Genomic DNA, 19,205 nt, shown 5'->3' with positions numbered 1-19,205 from the left:
GGGAATGGCTTGAAGTGAGCTTTATTTATTTTTAAGCACTAATTAGCACAAATAAAATCAGCAGTAAACCATGATATTTTTACTTTTGATTATCCAGGCAGAGCAAAATTAAGTTTTCCTTTGTAACATCACCATTCTGTTCTCTCCAGAAAGGGAGTGAACCCTAGGAGTCCTGTAGTCTGTTTCTACGCTGGCGAGGGCTATAGGGATGTTTTTAAGCCTGGTGCTCCAGAAACACAGGGAAACTTTGGGGTAATGGCCCCAACCAGCCCCTCTGTCACCTATGCACAGATGCTGCCCTCCCTCCAGAGCTGTCATGGGGGCTTGAGGGGGAAAAATAATTTATAAGTTGGATTTCTTGAAAGTGGATCCCTCTCTGCATTAGGGGTTAATTTAAACCCCTGTTGAGCCCCTGTTTAGGGATTAATTTAAAAAATGATGTTGAGTCCTTGTCGTGGTTGTTTTTAAAGCCAACTCGTGTGTTGTATTTTCACCGTGTTCTGCAGAAATTAAATAAAACCAATAAAATAATATCAAAATTAACAGCAAAATTTTATTTTCTTGGGGGAAAAAAAAAAAAACGCAAAACTTTCTGAGGTGGGAAAAAGCCCGGAGCTGCGTGGGGGCGGGGCCGCGCCGCAGCGAGGGGGCGGTGATATGGGCGTGGCTAGCGCGGAAGCCACGCCCCCTGGCGACCTTGTTCCCGGGACGCGCCGCAGGACCGGGCCCCGCCGCCGCCGCCGCCGCCGCCGCCGCCGGTAAGACCCCGTCCGGGGGGGAGGGGCCGGGCCTGTGCTGCCCTTGGGCTGACAAAGGGGAAGCCATGTCCGTCTGTCTGTCCGTATCCCCCCTTGGTAAGACGGGCACGGCCCTTCCCGGGCGTCTCCCCCGGGAGGAGCATCCCGTATGGTTGAGGGGAGCAGGGGTGAGGCTGGGGACCTTCGGCATCTCCAGCTTTGTAGCTAGGGACACCTTTGCGGGTGGCAGGGAGCCGCGGTGGCCGCCTCCTCCTTCATCCTTTTCTCCTTCTCCTCCTCCTCCTCTTCCTTTTCTCCTTCTCCTCCTCCTCCTCCGGGCCGGATCCGCGCAGCTTTGCAGCGGATGGCAGCAGCGAGCACCCTGGGAAGCGTGTCCAGCTCCTCCCTGACACCACTGCTCCGGTTTGCCTCCATCCCTCCTTCCCCACCCCACCCCTTAAAGCCCCGTTCTTCCCCAGATTGCAGCCTCTGCCCCGTTGTCCTCCACTTTTTAGCTTTTTATCCCACCAGCCCGACCACCGCGCTGCTCTCAGCTGAGGGTGCTGTTTGAGCCGGTGCTGAGTGCTGCCCTTTTCTTCATGGGTTTGCTTTCGGGTGGCTGTGGAGGTGGCTGCAGTCACACAGGCCGGAGCGTGGCCCACACGCGGCATCCTTTGTGCCGTGTCTTCCGCACTGTGTGCCCCGTCACGAGCTGCTTGGCCAGCACAAATCTGAGGATCAGGTACCTCCCTCGCGCCGACACTCAGCAGCACCTCTGGGCATGGCACAGGAGCAGGTGAACAGCTCACTGGGTTCAAAGGAAGTCAAGCTTTTCACCCTTTTCTGTGTCAATTCAGATCCAGCCCCACCATTGTTGTCACCAGTCAGACCCATGGGTGACAGCGGAGGCAGCACCCCGCCCCAGAGCCTCCCTCTCCCATGGGACGCAGCTGGGGATTTCCAACCCCTTTTTAATTTTCTCTTGGAATTTTTGTTGTGTTGCTAAATTGCACGCTGGGTTTAGTGGGCTACCCGAAATCAATATTCAAGAGGGCTGGGGACAGCAAGGTGTGACAGGTTGCTCTACCTATGATTTATTCTCTTTTTGATGAGGGAGGGGGAGATCTGTTACAAAGCTGAGCTGCTTTCCCTTCTGCTTTCATACGGTTTTGATGGAGTGCTTGGTTTCAGCTTTGTCCTGGGAAAGGTGGGACTCTCAGATCACAAATATCCGAGTTTAACACCTGCACGGCTCCATAGCGCAGGACACATGGGCTGCACAGATGTCCCAGCATCGCCTGGCTGCACCGCAGCCACCACAGTAAGTGGGGATGAAGATTCCCACTGAGCTGTGCAGGTTTCTGCTTTGGGATTCAGGATGGATGGAGGCAGCTGGGAGGGAAGTTTGTCTTCATCTGTGCTTCTCATTTTATGAAATACCTTAGAGCGTATGCAGCAGCGGAGGGGAGGAAAGAGTAGATAGTGGTGTCTGGGGTAAGGACAGGCTGGTGGGGAGCTGGCACGGTTGTCTCCCCATTCTGCTTCCCTTTCCCTGCCACCTCCCCCAGGGCAAATAACAACCCCGTCCCCCTCATCTTGCCCCACAGCGGAAGCCAACATGACCACATCCTCCCTGTGCTAGGGCTGCCCCCCACCTCCTCGGTGACCCCCCCCCAGCCCAGCGGTGAGGATGCGTGCCTGGAAGGCGGTGGCCAGCACACTGGCGCTCAGCGGGGCCGATGTGGTGGTCACCACACTGCTCTACGCCCACGGCCGGGGTGGCCGGGATGTCCTGCAGGACCTGCGGCACTTCAACATCTTCAACTCGCTGCTGGACATCTGGGGGGGCTGCCTCTACCGCAGCTGTGTGCTGCTGGGGGCTGCCATCGGGGTGGCCACCAACACAGCCTATGGCCCCCGGCGCCTCAGGGCATCACGGACCTTCATCGCCGTCGTCTGCCTCCTCATGGGCATCTACATGATGGTGAAGCTGCTGCTCTACTCAGAGGTGCGGAGGACCATCCGGGACCCCTGGTTTTGGGGGCTCTTTGCCTGGACCTACGTGGCGCTGGCAGCCACCTTTGGGCTGTGGCAGCTGCTGGCCTGTGTCACCTCCTCCCGCGAGGCGCTGGGGCCTGGCTCCGAGTCCCGCGCCGAGGCGGAGGAGAGCTGCGACGGGGGCACCCCGCGGGACAAGCGGGAGGAGGCGGCAGGTCCCACAATCCATAAACTGCTGTCCTACACCAAGCCGGATGCCTTCTTCCTGGGAATTGCCTCCTTCTTCCTCCTCGTAGCTGCGCTGGGTGAGTGAAGGGATGGCGGGAGGGGGGTGAGCTGCAGCATGCTCCCATCCTCACTGGAAGGGAAGGAACCATGGCAGGGGGAAGCTTGGCAATACCTTTTTTTTGGGGCGCTGGGTGGCACATCCTGCACAGGCTGGGTAAAAAATGCAATGGGGAAAAAAAAAATGTAGTAGGGGATAAAATACAATGGGAAATGAAACATCCCCATGTGCCGCTAAGTGTCGAGTTTCCTGAGCCATCTCATGCGATGGCCGTGGTGGGGATGGGGTTGTCCATGGGCTGTCGCAGTTGGAAATAAAGATCCTGTGCTGATCTCGCATGGCAGGGCTGAAACCTCATCTCCTGTGCTTGTCTGGCAGGAGAGACCTTCCTGCCCTACTACACGGGGCTGGCCATCGATGGCATTGTGGTGCAGAAGAGCATGGATCGCTTCTCCACGGCAGTGCTGGTCATGTCGCTGCTCGCCATCGGAAGGTAATCACAGGGGCTGGTTTTGGCCCTGGTGAGGAGGAGTTTGGGGTTTTCCCGCAGGAGCTTGCAGTGGTGGTGGGTACAGGCTGTCTCACCTGCAGCCGCTCCACCTGGTCCCTGGCAGACCCCAGGGATGCGCTTTGAGTTCTTTATGGCAGTCACGAGGCCGTTGTGTAGCCCTCCATGACCGTCTGCTGGCGGTGGGGGAGCAGGAGCAGACTCGGGGGATGGGGTCCCTGGGGAGTGATGTCCTGGTAGCACCCAGAGAAGGTGTGGGTTGATTTTCCATCTCTTCCCGGGGTGGAAAGTGATACCAGCGCAGCATTGCCCAAGCCCTGGGCCTGGGCGTTGGGGTGTTTGTGTTGCTGAGGAGCGGATTTCGTGTCCATTGGTCTATAACGTCTCTTATCTGCAATTAGCTCATTTGCCGCAGGTATCCGGGGCGGCGTTTTTACGCTCATATTTGCAAGACTGAACATTCGCCTTCGCAACTGCCTCTTCAGGTCACTGGTGTCTCAGGAGATGAGTTTCTTCGATGAGAATCGCACAGGTTGGTTTCTCTTTCCCTTGGATTTGCTCTAACCCCACTATCCCGTACCAGTATTTTTTGCCCCTTGGCTTGCCCTACCAGCACCCAGCAGATTGGGGGCACCCAGAGACAGCACCCAAGTGCTCATGTTTAGAAATAGCAGCAGAAAGCTCTTTCCTTTCGGTTGCCTCCCACCGTGGGATTGGGACAGGATTGCCCGGCACCCCGGGGATGTCCCATTGCCACTGATCAGCCCGACATCCAGCAGTCCCAGGGCTGACATGCTCAGCTCCAGACATCCCCAAAACACCTACTTTCCTCCTCCTGTACCTCCTGTCAGTGCCTGCTGGTCGGCTGCTCTCCAGCTCTGCTCCAAGCATCGGAAACCTCAGATGTGTGAAGCTTGTTGGGCGTGCTTGTTGCTTTCCCTGCTTGTAATTCAGTCCTGTCCCAGTCCATGCCGCTCTGGTGTGGCTCCAGCCTGGTGTAACTTTTCACGCATTTAATTTTGTCTCAGCGGTATTTTTAGTTTTGAGGCTGTTGCCATATTTAGCAGTCGCTGCACGGTGCCCTGGTAGCTGAGGACACCCGAGATGCTATTGTAAGTGGGATATGGGTAACCCTGGACTTACACAAAAGCACGGGAATTCAGCTGGAGTCAAACACGGGCCAAGCATTTAGGAATTCAGGGTGATGTTTGCTGGCTGTGACATTCAGTTCCACCAAAGGGCACTGCAGAAGCATCAAGCCTTAATAGCCGGACCCATGTCCTCAGGGCCACTTGGGTCAGCTCCAGGCTGCAGGGCACATGGCTAAACCCAAACAGCCCTCTCCAAAAGCGCTGCATGCTCCGCAGGGCGTGCTGGGCCTGCCAGGATGGCGGGGAAAGGTGCCAGCAGTCCCTGCTGAGCTGCTGGAGGGCTCCTGACATCATTTAGAAATGAACTTGGGGTTGGGTTGGCAGCTCTGTGGGTGCATTCAGCAGCCCAGCAAACACCACCCATGCACCTGCTGCCCATCTGGGTGCCCACAGTGTGCCCTATGGTGTAGGATGCTGCTGCGGTCCCCTTTGCTGTCCTCTAGCCATTCCTGGTGACCCAGGGACATAGCTTGTGCCATCAGATGCATTTCATGTCCCCTGTGCATGCAGCAATTGAAGCTCCTCAGCTCTGCTTTGCATCCACAGCCGTAGAGTCACCCCGCTTCCACGCCACCCTTCAGACTTGCAGCGAGGGGCTGGGTTGAATGGGGAGCCCCATCTGGCCCCTGGCACAGGACAGGGGACGTGTCCCATCACACGTGGTGACGTGTCCCCGCTCTCCCCTTCCCCAACCCCTCGTTGCTGCAGGGGATGTCATCTCCCGCCTGACATCGGACACAACCATCGTGAGTGACCTGGTTTCCCAGAACATCAACATCTTCCTGCGCAATGTAGTTAAGGCCACAGGAGTGATCTTCTTCATGTTCAGCCTCTCCTGGAAGCTCTCGCTCGTCACCTTCATGGGCTTCCCCATCATCATGCTGGTGTCTGATGTCTACGGAAAGTACTACAAGGTAGGCAGGAGCAGTTGGCATGGCCACAGTGTGCTGCAATACTGAGTTGTTCCCCTTGTGAAGACATCGTGGAGATTGTGGGTGGCCTTAGAGCTGGTGGGACTGATGCTCAAGTGCTTTGCTGCCAGCAGTGGGGGCAGAAAGGTGGCATTAAACATGTATGGGCAGGCAAGCATAGCCTCAGCTCTTACTCTGCTTCATGCTCAGGAGTGGAAGCATCTCAGGTCTGAGAGGAGGCAGCTTGGCCATGGGATGTCCCACATATACCGGCCTGTCTTCATACAATCTCTCCTTTCCCTTTGGAGTGACTCAGTGGGGGTTAAGCCCAGTACTGAGCTCCCTCCCTCACCCTGTGGGCCAAGGGCTGTCCCCTGTGGCTAATGCCACATCCCATGGACCATGCGAGTCCTGCATTGCTGCTCCCCGTGCTTTCCACTGTGCTGGGGACATGGCATGCATGGGTGCTGCCAAAACAGGGGTCCTTGGGTGCTGCCTCACCCAGCCGCGGCTCCTCCTGTGGGTCAGGCACTCGTGGGAGGAGTGGAGCTGCCCTTGGTCTCCAGACCTGTCCCTGATTTGGAAACACCTGGAAGGGCTCCTGGGCCAGGCTGACCCTGTCCCATCAGGGCACCAGGAGCAGCATCTTTGCTTCCCAAGTGGCCCCAGACATGGCACTTCACCTCCTGCAGCCCAGGTCACTCTTTGGGGACAGCACAATGAATCCCTTCTCCTCCTGGCACAGCGTTCCAGGCTGTCCTGAGGTGTGGGATATATCCCAATGCTCAGCCTTGTTGCCTGTGACCTTGGAAAATGTCACCGTGCCTTCTTTTCCTGAGCCCAGCAGAGCCCGGGGCGTGCGGGGAGATGTGCCACAGGCAGCCCGGCGCCCGCTGAGCCCCCTCTGCCTCCCCCCGCTCCCTGCAGAAGCTCTCCAAGGATGTGCAGAATGCCCTGGCCAAGGCCAACAACACCGCCGAGGAGACCATCTCCGCCATGAAGACCGTCCGCAGTTTTGCCAACGAGGAGGCGGAGGCGAACGTGTACTGGCAGAAGCTACAGCAGGTGTACAAACTCAACAAGCGGGAGGCCATGGCTTACACCTACTACGTCTGGTCGAGCGGGGTAGGTGGCCAGCACCGGGGCTTCCCTACGTGGGGCTGGGGACAGGCAGGGGACATTGCTTCGAATCCCAAAATTCACATGGCGCGATGCACATGCTTCCCTTCTACTTCCAGGGAGCTTTGCAGGGTGAACCCAGCCTTGACATCCGCTGCCAGTAATCCTCTGTCTCTTATTATTTTTTGGTCATCAGAAAATATATTCCGTTCCCCCCTTAGGGCAGTGCTGCATCGTGCCACCAAACAGTCTGCTCTCTCTTGCAAATAAGAATGTAATTGATAACCACTCAAGGTCATGGAAAACCCCATGCTTCTGTGTTGCTGCATTGCATGCTTGTGCCAGCTCATCTCCGGGGCTCCGGCTGGGAAACAGCCGTGGCGTTGGTTGAGCTTCTGCTCAGAAACAGAAATTTTCTGTGTGTGGGTGGTGGCAGGGGGAGGCTTCTGGGCTTTGGCTTTCTTTCTTTTTTTTTTTTTTTTTTTAATATCCTTTTTCATCATTTAAGACCAGATGGTTTGTGACTTCCCCTGCATCAGCTGATAACTAAGGCTGTGCAAAACCCTCACGTGAGGCTGCCCTTATCTCTGCACATTCAGGGATCTAAGTAGCCTCTGGTGAAGGGTTTGCAAGTTATGGTGCCCTTGTGCAGCTATGGCTTCCCCAGTTTGGAAACAAAATTAGAGCATTTTTAGCATTGTTCCTGGGCTCCCAGATGAAGCTGGAACGTGAACTGGGTCAGCACAGATCCCACCAAGTCTAAGAAGGCAAAAACCCTCAAAAACTGCTCCTGCAGGGCTCATGGAGAAAGAAGCCAATGGATTTAGCACAGCTCTGGTAGAGTCTTTCTCAGGGGGAACACAGGATTTTAAGATCAGAGCATGGCAGAGCAATTGAGGAGGAATTTTTTTCCCCAGTATTTTTATCTATGTGAATTTACAGCCTGTCCTGCAAATGTTGCACAGAGCACCAGGGCATCACTGCTTTTCTGAGCACTTGGACAGCATGGAACAAAACCGGCTGAATAAAGGCAGGGGCTGGTATTTGTCATATCAGAGTTGATCTGTCTCCTTTCTAGAGTAGGTGGTACCCCCCCACACTGATTTCAGGGAACAGTTGAGGTTATGCTCAGGGACTTGTACATGCAAGGAGGATTTTTTGCATTAACTCTTGGCTTGATTTTGTGTTCTAAATTAAAACGTGTCACACTCATATAACAGAAAGTTTATTTTAGTGGTGAGGTGACTGCATGCATTGGATAATTTGAGCGTAGATTATTATGCTTGAGGACGTTAGTCCAAGAGAGAAGTTAATGAGATGTTCTGTTACTTCAGATACATTCTCCCTCCTTGTCTGTTGCCCCTCTGGACTTCTGTTTTGTTGAAAGATGCCAGCCCAGCTCCTTAAATCAGCCCATGTACTTGAGTTGTTTTTTCCTTCTCATATCCATGTGTCATGGTTCGAACCCGGCTGGCAGCCCAACACCACGCAGCCGCTCGCTCACCATCCCTGCTCCCAGGGGATGGGGGAGGGATTTGGAGGGGTAAAGGGAGACTCATAGGTTGAGATAAAAACGGTTTAATAATTGTAATAAAATAAAACAATAACAATAATAGAAAGTACAAATGGGTAATGCACAATGCAATTGCTCATCACCCACTGACTCATATCCAGCCCATTCCTGGCTAGTGGTCCTGAAAATACAAAGATCCCACAGTTGCAATCAGAGAAGCGAGAGACAACTCACTCCTTCCCAGCCACTCTCCTTTATGTATCAAGCACGATGTTACAGGATATGGAATATTTTGCTGGCCAGTTGGGGTTCAGTGCTCTGGCCGTGCTCCCTCCCAGCTTCTTGTGCACCCGTGCACAAGCAGGACACGGGGAGTTGGAGAGTCCTTGATCTCTTAGCAACAACTGAAAACATCAGTGCATTATCAGCATTCTTCTTGTACCAAATCCCATTCTGAATCCAAAACACAGCACTACTCTAGCTACTAAGAAGAAAAATTAACTCTAACCCAGCCAAGATCAGGACACCATGCTTGCTGCTACGGCTGTCAGCTGCGCACTGTCAGGGCTGCTCAGTTTGCTGCTCAAAGAATAAATGTCAGCACATGAATTGTGGGCTGTTGTGTGAGTAATTGCAAATACACAAAAATATCAGTTGTCCTTGCTGATTTTGGTTTGTTTTCTTGCTTTCAGCTGACCCTCCTGGTGGTCCAGGTCAGCATCCTTTACTACGGTGGGCACCTCGTGATCTCGGGACAAATGACAAGCGGAAACCTGATATCCTTCATCATTTATGAGTTTGTCTTAGGAGACTGCATGGAGGTGAGTCTATTTTATCCTGCTGGGCTACCCCCATACCAAGGTCCCAGGGCAGTTGCAGGGCTAGATCCAGTCTTGACCTTCCCATGACACATTTTCTTGGCGCTGTGGCTTTGCCCACTGGTGGTCTTATTCTCCTTTCTGCTCCCCATTTCCCTCCTGCTGTAGCCTCACAACCTGAATGTGCCCAAAGCAGCTTGCCCCCCAAAAAGGCAATTTGGACCAAAGGCGTCAGGCTGGCCCCGCTGAAGGGCAGTAGTCCTGGCTGCCTCCCAAGCATGTTTCCTGGCGTGAAGGATGCAGGGATTATGAAGCTGCCTGTTAAATTTCAGGCTTTGTTAAAAACTTAATTATATTACTTTTTTTTTTTTTTTTTTTTTTTTTCCCCTGAAATAGGATGCAAGCTGTTGCATTGGCAGCACATTAGCAAGATAGGATTGTGGTTGGGATGATAGAGCCCACCTGGGGCTGCCTTCGCCTTGCAAAGGCATAAGCTTGGCTAATCGAGGCAGAAATGATCAAGTCTAGGTTTCCTCACAGCCAAGTGTGATTTCGGCAGCACTTCAGCCTTTGTGCAGCGGCAGAGCAGAGCTGGAGGCAGCTTGCCCAGCTTTCACCATCTGTTTGGATGACTGCAGGCTCTGGTGGTGTTTCCAGGTTGTGGTTTTGGTGTGTGTTTGGTTTGGATTAGGTTGGTTTTTTTCCCTCCTGATGGGAGGGGTAGTTGCAGTACAAGCTGTTCTGCAGCTCTGGGTTTAACAAGAGCCAACATGACAGGGGTTTATTCCAGGGAAGCCGGTGTCAGCGTGCAGTAGCTGTAGTTGGGAAAACATAATGGTAAATCCATTAGGACCTTATTCCAGCAGGGAACAGCTTTATCAGCTGCCAAATGGTTGTCTAGAAGGGCCCAGCCTGGAGCTACTCTGCATTTGAGACACGTGTGCTAGGGAATGAGCCAGCCGCCCTCGGGGGCTGGTGTGATGTGCTGCCGTACGTGGACTCTGTTCAACCATTGGGTTGGGGAGCTGCTGGTCTTGAGCAAAGAGAGACGAGTGGAGGATTTTGTTGGAAGTTTGGGTGGTATATCTCCTGGTGCACGTCTTTTTTTTCCATCCATGTATTTCCTTCTATTCCCCTCTGAATCTATCCATACAAAAAAAACCCTTAGATGCCCTTTCCCTGGATATGTCCATGTATATCCCCTACATACCCTGCAGAGGGGAAGGAGCTTTCTTTTCCTGTGTCTGATGACTGTAGTTAATGTCAGATGATTGAAGCCTTGGGAATGCTTCAACACTTACAAATGGCACTGAGTGACTTTTCCATCGCATGGGAGGGTCTCACCATTGTCTCTTCCCTTCCAGTCCGTTGGCTCCGTCTACAGCGGCCTGATGCAGGGAGTGGGAGCTGCCGAGAAGGTGTTTGAGTTCATCGACCGCAAGCCAACGATGGTGAATGACGGGTCCCTGGCCCCAGACCATGTGGATGGAAAGGTGGAGTTCAGAAACGTGACATTTTCCTACCGCACTCGCTCTGCAACGCAGGTCCTCCAGGTGAGTCCCGCGGGCGCAGAGTGCTCCCCACCACGAGGCATCACGCGCTGCTTCCCCGTGGCGGCAATAACCGATCCCCAGCCACAGGAAATGTCAGCTGCCCTTTTGGAGACGCATAAAGGCAGGCTCAACAGCGTGTTGGAAAAGAGATTATAAGGAACAGCGGGTGTTTAGGGCCGGCCTTCCTTACAAGGCATGAGGTTTATTAATAAAACCCTTGTTCCCTGCTCAGGCATTAAACATATCAGCATGGTACAGGGCTTTGTGCCAAGCTGCCTTGGACTGTTTCCATGGGATAGGGGCTGGGGTCATGAGGCAGGGGGAGGCAGCAAAGAAATTAGCTTGCTTTGCAGTTTTTAGAGGTCCTGCTACATCAGCAGGCAAATCTGAAGCAATTTTGGAGACTTCTTGCTTCCTCAGAGCCAGGAGAGATGGCTGATGTGGCACATCACCAAGTTGGAGGGTCACCATGGCTGGATTTCGGCTACCTTTCTTGCATAGTGCCCAAGCTGCTGCCTCAGGACCCTGGGAAAATCCAGGACCTGAGTATGCTCTCCCATCCGTGTCACAGAATGTGTCCTTCACCCTGCACCCCGGCAAAGTGACGGCGCTGGTGGGTCCTTCGGGGAGCGGGAAGAGCTCCTGTGTCAACATCCTGGAGAACTTCTACCCTCTGCAAGACGGGCAGGTGCTGCTGGATGGGTGTCCCATTAACATGTACGATCACAAGTACCTGCACTCAGTGGTACGAGCGACTGATACGTGTATTCTAGCTACCGCCTGCCGTGATCAGAGGGGATGGATGGTAGTGGTTGCATGTTGCTTTGGGTTTGATCTGGCAACTGCTGAACATCCAGAAAGCTGGAGGCTGGAGGTGGTCCAGGAAATGAATTCAGATAATTTGTGGGGGCGGAAGGGAAAGGGGTGGTGAGTGGCTTCATGGGGAGGGGGAAACCTTCCAAAACCAGAACAAAAAACATGTTTTGTTTTGTATTTTTTGGCCAATGCAGTAGAAATATGGTTTTGGTTGCTGGATTAATTATAATCTAAATTGGGTTTGGAAAAAGAGTTTTGCATTCCTCCAGCACTTTCTACTTTAAGATCTTAAAGTAATCCTCAGCTAATGGGGAGTTAAATCTCTTGGGATCCTGGCAGCAGCTGGAGCACCAGAGGGGCTGGGTGGTTTGCCTAGGAGAGGGGTCCGGGCCCCTTGGCTCTCGCCTGTGTGTCAGCACAGATCAGCCCTCATCTCCTCTGCAAGTAACTGCCTTCTTTGTTTGCCCTCAGAGCGAATGGTCTTACCAGTCAGCAGGAAAACCTGAAAACAATTGATCAGAGACAGGCTGGAAAGCCAAAGTCAGTGTGACTAATTTACATTCCCTGCCTGTACTGAGCGAAAATTAAAAGACAAGCTAGTCTTTCAGTTTAGAAAGCCTGGTGTGGTGTTAGGAGCATGGGGAGAAGTCAATTAAAATATGACCATGTCCCACTGGCTCTCTTCATGCCCAGTTCTGAGTAATAATTTGGAGGGTTCAATTTATTTCAATATTGAGGGTTTGACAAAGCAGGCTGAATGTGAGAGTGAGCAGCAACGGCTGTAAGGTAGGACAGAGAGGCTGTTGCTAAGCAATTAAGAAATTGCAGCAGCTATGTCCCTAACTTGCTAATTTTGTATTAAAAGATGCAGGAGGGCTCATTCACATGGCCCAAGCGTGATTACTGGCCTTGAACAGAAAATCAGCAAGAGCGTGGGAGAGGGTCTCTCCAGCCTGCCTTGTCCCAGCAACTGGTTTCCCATTCTGGCAAGAGCAAACAGTGATGGGAATGACAGGTCTGGAGCAAAAAACACAGCAGGGTCTTGGAGGGGGAAGCCTGTCCCAGATGCCAACGCATCAGCATTGCATCAGGTTTCTTTCCCAAAAAGTGGCTTCCCAGCAGATGATGCAAACTGGGCTGGGGCTGCTGCTGGGCACCCCACCATTAGCATCCTCACTGGAAGCTCACACTGAGGCACTTTAATATCTTGGTTTAATGGTGGGGCTCTGCCCGCTTGAGTCCTTACCCAGCAGGAACAAATGCCAATGATCTTGAGATGCTGGCCAGCATGTCTTCTGCTCCCAACCTCCTGCTCTTCCCTCCCTTTCTGCAGATCTCCCTGGTGAGCCAAGAGCCGGTGCTGTTTGCCCGCTCTATTGCGGATAATATTTCTTATGGCTTAACTTCAGCCTCCTTTGAGTCAGTTGTTCAGGCTGCCCAGAAGGCCAACGCACACGCCTTCATCACGGAGTTACAAGACGGCTACCACACAGGTACCAAAATCCCTCTGTTTGCACTTGAAAACATTGCCTAGGGAGGGCAGAGACTGTCTCTTTGGGTGGAGAGGCAGGCAGGTAGTGATGGACACGAGTCCATGGCAGCTCAGTGGCGGTGTAGAGGCAGCTACATGGAGAGGTGCAGCATCCTGGCTGCCTTTTGTGTCACTGGCAGTCTCACCATTTTTCAGTGCAGTGATCAGGAGAAAAGCCCCAAACCCAAACAGTTAGCTGTGTACCACTCCACCTGCAGAAAGAGAAAATAAACCTGTGATAAATCCATAGTAATAAAAGCTGATATGTGTGACAGTGGGACTTTGTGAGGAGGTAGGTCAGCCTGACGATGGTTTGTGTTTATAGGAGGATCCAGGGTTTGGATGATCTTCCAGGCTCAGGGATTTATCTGCATTGTTTCCATGGGCATCAGTCCCTCAAACCCTGGGACAACAGTGGAAAACTTGCTGCTGGAGGGAAGAACTGCAGCCTCAGGAATGTTTAACTCATTTAAATTGCTCTGCCAAGTGAGCAGAAGCATTTACCTGGTCTGCTTCAAAGCATGACACTATCCTGGTGCCGTGGCTGGGAGGTGAACTTGATGGCAGTTCAATTTTTATTTTGACCCCTTCCTCTATCCCTTGACCCAACAGAGGCAGGTGAAAAAGGAGCCCAGCTGTCAGGTGGCCAGAAGCAGAGAGTAGCAATTGCCAGGGCCTTGATCCGAATGCCCCCCATCCTAATCCTGGATGAAGCCACGAGTGCGCTGGATGCAGAGAGCGAACATGTGGTGAGTGGGTGACTCGGGTGTTTGGGTCAAAGAGGCAATCTAGGTTTGGAGGAAAGACTGTAGCTTCAGTTTCCATCCTGTGGACAAGCTTTGTCTTGACATGGTGTAATCAGAGGTTTCGGTGAGACACTAATTCCTGAGGAGGAATTTGCTTCCAACACTGATGTAGCCACCAAGAAGGGAATAATCCTGTGCTCACAGCAGCCAACACCTGGCAAACCTGATGAGATAGAGATCTCTGCTGATTTTTTGAAATGTGGAAAGTGTTAATTGGCATACAGAAACTCTGTGCAGCCTTTTAGAACAGGATATGGAGGAAGACCCTAAAAAATGGTATCACAGCAGGGAGGGTAAGACTGCCTGAGCTAAAATTCCAGCTGAGGCACTGAAGAAGCCACACTTGCAGGCAAAGCCTGGAGCTTCTCGTGAACTGAGCTGGTTTATCCGGCTGGGATGTGATGTCCAAACAGCTCTATCAGTAGCAGTTTGGCCTCACTGGTTTAATGACATGAGGGAAAGCTAGTTCAAGGTTGAGGTGTAAGAACGTGTCTCCCGGTCCCCGAGAATGAGTGCTGCTGGTCCACAGTGTGGGGCAGCATGGGCATCTGACTGTGGGGCAGCTCGTTGGCTCACAGGTCCTCAGCCATGTGTGTGGTATCTGATGCTAGCCAGGGGCTGGTTTTGGCTAGCCAGGGGTGTCAACATGACATGGTGGCCATCCGCCTGCCTTTAGAGCTTAGTGCTATTGTCTATGTCTTGGCTGGAAAACAACTCTTTTACTTTGCCTTGATACATCCAAGAAATAGTCCCGTTTTTCTAAGCAGCTGCATTTACCAGTTATTGGCTTCCTGCAGTCCATGTCAACACCCCATGGCCTCCAAATCTGGGGCCCAGCTCTAACAAGTAACCAGCTTGCAGGATCAGACCTGTGTGCATACCGCACCTGTGGGCTGGCTGGACTGAGACAGTCTTTTGGGCTGCACAACAGGATCCTGGAGCTAGGATGGACGTGCTGATGCTGGTAGTGCTGCAGGGAGTCTTGTGTCCTCTGCGTAGCCAGAGGAGAGCAAACCTCCTCTCCAGAGGTTTCTTAACACAGACCACAAAGCTGCTGTTCTCCCTTCCAAAGCGGAGCCAGCGACGCTCAGGCACTAACATCTTTTCCTCCCACACAGATTCAGCAGGCGATTTATGGTGACTTGCAGAACCACACGGTGCTTGTCATAGCTCACAGGCTGAGCACTGTCGAGAAGGCACACAACATCATTGTGCTGGACAAGGGCCGCGTGGTGCAGCAGGGCTCACACAAGGAGCTGATGGAAGAAGGAGGCCTTTATTCCAAGCTGGTGCAGAGACAGATCCTGGGGCTGGAGGGGGGCGGCACGGACAGTCGCCAACCTGCAGCCCGGGGGGATTCAGCGAAGGCATCCGGCGGGCGGGAGGAAGAGTTCAGGATAGACCATTCCCTGCCGGCCGTGGCCCAGGATGATTTCAACACCACGGCTCACAAGTGAGAGCAGCGATGGCCGGCGCTCGAGATGCTCGCTGGGACGCTGGGACAGGAGGCGGCCTGCCAACGGGCTTGCGCGCTGCAGAACGCCGGCCGTTTGCTCACCCCGCGCGCGTCGCGCACCCGTGCACACACAAACACACACTCTAGAGCTTCCTGCATTGCGGGCAGATGCCGGCTGGTTAAACACGGAAACTGATTTATTCGAGGGAGTTGGGTCTTTAGCAATTCCCAGCGTTTCTACTGGGTTTCTTTTCTTACTACCAGTAATTTCTCTTGACGGACTTTTCTCCCATTGATATGCATGTGTAACTGCTATTAACTGTAATGGATGTTAAATGCATGCATGGAGGGGAAGATTGAAAACCCCTTCAGGAATTTCAAGGGGTGGCTTTTGTGGCTGGATAGAAAAACAGTGACTGTAAAACAAGGTCCTGCTCCCTCTGTCAATCTATGGGGCCAATCCAAAGTCTGCTGAAGCCTATAGGGAGCTCCCTTCGGCTTCGGGGAAAACTGGATCACCCCCCTGGGGCTGAATGCTGGGAGGGTTTTGCACTGAGTGCCTGCAGGCTCAGGCTCACAACCATTGCTGCTGAGCTTGTATCATGTAGTAACCATCCTTGCTGGAACGAGCTAAGGGACCGAGAGGCAGATGGTGCTTTCAGATTTGCTCTTGGCTCTTGGTGGGTGTTTGTTTTTAAGGATGAAAAGTTCTACCATAATTGGGTTAGGTTTTGGGATTTGGGGTTTTTTGGTTTGGGGTTTGGGTTTTTTTTTAATATATTTGTGAGAACTGTGCAATGTCTGTCTGGCTCCAGCATCCACTGAAAATTGGTCTGTTATTTCAGGATTTTTTTAACTCACAATGCCGGTGCTGGTTTGAAAAAAAACACTACTAAAGACAGGCATAAAATACTAAAAGACAGCACTTTATAAATCCCACCAAAGCTTAGTTCAGCTTCAGGCTGCTAGCAACTTCACTGCATGGGAAATCCGTACAGTCACTTTCCTTAAAGTCCAACTTCAGCTGCCTGAACTTTAAAATATGTTTTTTTGAATATTATTAACTTACTTTTAGTATGAGGGATAGAAAGAGATATGTTGCTCCTAGCCCTTTTGGGTAATGGCTCTGGCTTAGTAGTGTTATCCTGCCATAGATTGGTGAAGAAACCTATGCAAGTCAGTCAGATGCTGTTGAAAAATGGCATTTATATGGGGAAAATTGACTTCAGACTGTGCATAATTAAGAGATTATCTCAAGCACTTTAGCTCTCATGTTTTCCAATATTTGAATGCTGCTGTGTTTTACTTTTTGGCAGGTTTGCATTTTTGTTGTTTGCGATATTTTGGTTTTGTTTAGTGCTGTTTTACAAACTCTTTAGTGTCCTTGAGGAGGGATGCACAAAAAATAAAATACTACCTCTGCCACTCAACATCAAGCCAATCTAGTGGGAGTGGTTTTTTCATTCAAGGTTTTCAAGGTAACGTTCATCTGAGATGATGGCTGAATACAACTGCACATGTTCTGGCTCCCTTGCAGGGAATGACAAGAAGAACCTACAGAGAATTAGGTATGTAAAAGACTTCAACATCTGATAATGACTGTGAGCCATAGCAGTAGGTATAACCTGTTTAGAACTTGTTTTCATCCCAAATCCCATCCAGTAGTCAGTCTAGTAGGAAAAGGCAGGCAGTCTAACCCGTTCTCAAAGCACAGTGCTTAGTGACTGGAATCTTTTCAGCTGCTTGCTCTTGTGATATGATAAAAATCTGTGCCTGGGAAGAAGGAGAGCTTTTTGTCTTATCTCCCTCCACTTAGGAAACCTCAGTCAGCTCACGCTTTGAACTCATCAGTTCACCCCTTCAGTAAATGGCCATGCATTCTTGCTTGATGAAAATTTGCACTGTGGGTATGAAGAGGTTAGTAGTTCCACCCAGTGCTGGCAGGCAAGTGATTAATTCTGCATTTTTATCAGTACCTGAGAGCAGAATGTGACCAGCAGTTCATAGAAGTGGAATTAATTTCTGCTTAATTGAAAAATGGTGTGTGTGTGTGTGTGTGTGTGTGTGTGTGTGTAGGAAATTGGGTTGCCTAGGAACTAGGGAAGCTGATTCACCCTGGGAAGTGCTGGTGGGACAATGCCATTAGTACCACATGCCAGAAAAGAGAATTCGATCTTATCATGTGTGTCCCTCCCAGACAGTGCTCCAAAAAGGGGAATTGAAGGATACACTCAGATTAGTTTTGTTGCAAAGTCTACAGTGAGTGTCAGGAAGGGAGACCTGCTTCCCAAGTCTGTTGCAATGATAATCCCAACATTGTACTCCCAGGTCAGGTCCAAACAGCTTCAATTGAAATGGCACATTGGAAATGGCAGATTGTCTCTGCTGGTGGCACCAGTCCAAGCTGATAACAGGACCTGACTTTGTTCATTGCCACAGGTGCTGAATTCTCTCTTTTGCATCCAGATAACTCAAGGCTACTTTTCCACTGAGCCTTACATTCTCCTAGCTTGAACAAGCCCTTTTGCTGTGCTGTTGGCATGTGACAGGTTGATCTGCCTCTATGGTAAAGCCATGAGGGTTTTCTTATGGCCTGGAAGCCTGGTGGGAGCTCCACACACCACTCGGGATCCAACAGTATGCATCTAAAGCAGACATTTCTGCTGGCCCAGTACAAACCCTGTGACTACAGAAAATCCTGCTTTTTCAAAATCAATCCAACTATGACTTCTTTTTGAAGTGAAAACTGGGGTCAGAGATGCTCTTTAGCCAATCTAAGCCCATCAGTGAACATGAGCTTAACTCGGTGTAGCAGTGGGAATTGCTCCAGTTCTGGAACAACGTGTGCTGCTTCCTGGAGCTGCCCAGTCCCTGGGGCCTTGCTGCCTGTGGGCAGGCTCTGTGTTTCAGGCTATTCTCCTGGAAACAAGGCCACTGCTCCCTCTGAAACCCTGAACTGTAGTATTTTGTGGCTGCGGGTTTGCCCAGAGCTGATGTTTACATGGGAACATGAACAAAATGTGTTCAGGCGCTTCTTGATTACAGCAATGCAGATTAAAAGTCCCTTTTCCTCAAAAGGAAGAGTGATCATAGGGACCTCAGACGGGTTCATCTGAAACCTTAACTCAGGGAGCATGGCTTGAAGACTGACATAGCAGAATGGTAAGCAATCAGGCCTTTGAAAGCACGTTTGATTACAAAGGTTGACTGTATATTCCATGGCAGGTTGTTTTCCTCACTATTAATAGGCTCTAACCGTTCCCTGTAATAGGTATAACCACAGCTTTATTTGATTTAAACATTGGAGAACCCTACCCAAGATGAAGTTGAAGAGTAGATCCTATAGTCCTAGAGATTCCCCAAGGACACATATTTACCCTGTACCTTTGCACAGACAAGGTATGTGGCTGACTGACCCAGCAAGTGAGAACAATAACGGAAAAAACACAGCTGTGTTTATTCCAACAACTTGTCTCCCGGTGCACCAACCTCTGCCTCAGTAACCAACTGTGTTTGTTTCAGTGGCTGCACTTTCTAGGCCTTCAGCAGCTCTGGAAATACCACAAGCAAATAGACAAAGTGCTTCTAGCTCAGGTTCAGAGATGTGTCCTAGTCTGGGGAGGAAAAACAGTATCTGCCTTTTCTACTCTAGCTTCAGTGTAAGCTTAAGGCAAAGAAAGTATGTGCAGGTATGTAAACCTGCTCCTCTTCTCATGCCTGTAGCTCCCTAAAAGGAAGGAGTATAGTAATAACAATTAATTCTTGCTCTCTCTCAGACAGCGGGAGCACTTTTCTCTCTCAAACAGGACCAGTTCCTCTCCCAGGATGCTGAATATGCAAGTCATTTTCATGTGTGAAGGAATCTGGATTATGAAATCTAAACAGAGTTATGGACTGTGATTAATACATAGAAGGAAATTAAATTGCAAATATGCCTGAAAACCTATCTGTCCATTGAGCAATGAGACTAATAAGGGTTAATACACGCCAAAGATTAGACTT

General features: G+C 51.2%; 1 protein-coding gene across 3 annotated transcripts; it reads left to right on the top strand.

Moving 5' to 3' along the window:
* Window positions 1-667: 667 nt before the first annotated feature.
* ABCB9 (ATP binding cassette subfamily B member 9) lies at window positions 668-16,639 on the top strand. 3 transcript variants are annotated; one of them, XM_042805204.1, is made up of 12 exons: window positions 729-758; window positions 2,345-3,040; window positions 3,400-3,514; window positions 3,931-4,061; window positions 5,389-5,594; window positions 6,519-6,716; window positions 8,916-9,044; window positions 10,406-10,594; window positions 11,166-11,339; window positions 12,744-12,903; window positions 13,554-13,690; window positions 14,866-16,639. In XM_042805204.1, exons 2-12 carry the CDS (start codon window positions 2,428-2,430, stop codon window positions 15,202-15,204), a joined length of 2,391 nt encoding a protein of 796 aa, XP_042661138.1. In that variant the 5' UTR covers window positions 729-758; window positions 2,345-2,427; the 3' UTR covers window positions 15,205-16,639. The 3 variants fall into 3 exon arrangements, with proteins under 3 accessions (XP_032864212.2, XP_042661138.1, XP_032864213.2); XM_033008322.2 differs by lacking the exon at window positions 729-758 and adding an exon at window positions 1,464-1,479; XM_033008321.2 differs by having other exon boundaries at window positions 668-3,040.
* The last annotated feature ends 2,566 nt before the right edge of the window (window positions 16,640-19,205 follow it).

The sequence above is a fragment of the Tyto alba genome, unplaced genomic scaffold (assembly GCF_018691265.1).
Source record: "Tyto alba isolate M040663 unplaced genomic scaffold, T.alba_DEE_v4.0 Super-Scaffold_44, whole genome shotgun sequence".
In the NCBI taxonomy this organism is placed as follows: domain Eukaryota; kingdom Metazoa; phylum Chordata; class Aves; order Strigiformes; family Tytonidae; genus Tyto; species Tyto alba.
This window is presented reverse-complemented; position numbering and strand designations above follow the sequence as displayed.

Excerpts from the sequence above, each read along its gene's own strand:
- ABCB9 (XM_033008321.2), top strand. The coding sequence starts at position 2,428 with ATGCGTGCCTGGAAGGCGGTGGCCAGCACACTGGCGCTCAGCGGGGCC. Across the intron at positions 3,515-3,930 it reads TCGCTGCTCGCCATCGGAAG|CTCATTTGCCGCAGGTATCC; the intron begins GTAATCACAGGG and ends ATCTGCAATTAG. Across the intron at positions 11,340-12,743 it reads ACAAGTACCTGCACTCAGTG|ATCTCCCTGGTGAGCCAAGA; the intron begins GTACGAGCGACT and ends CCCTTTCTGCAG.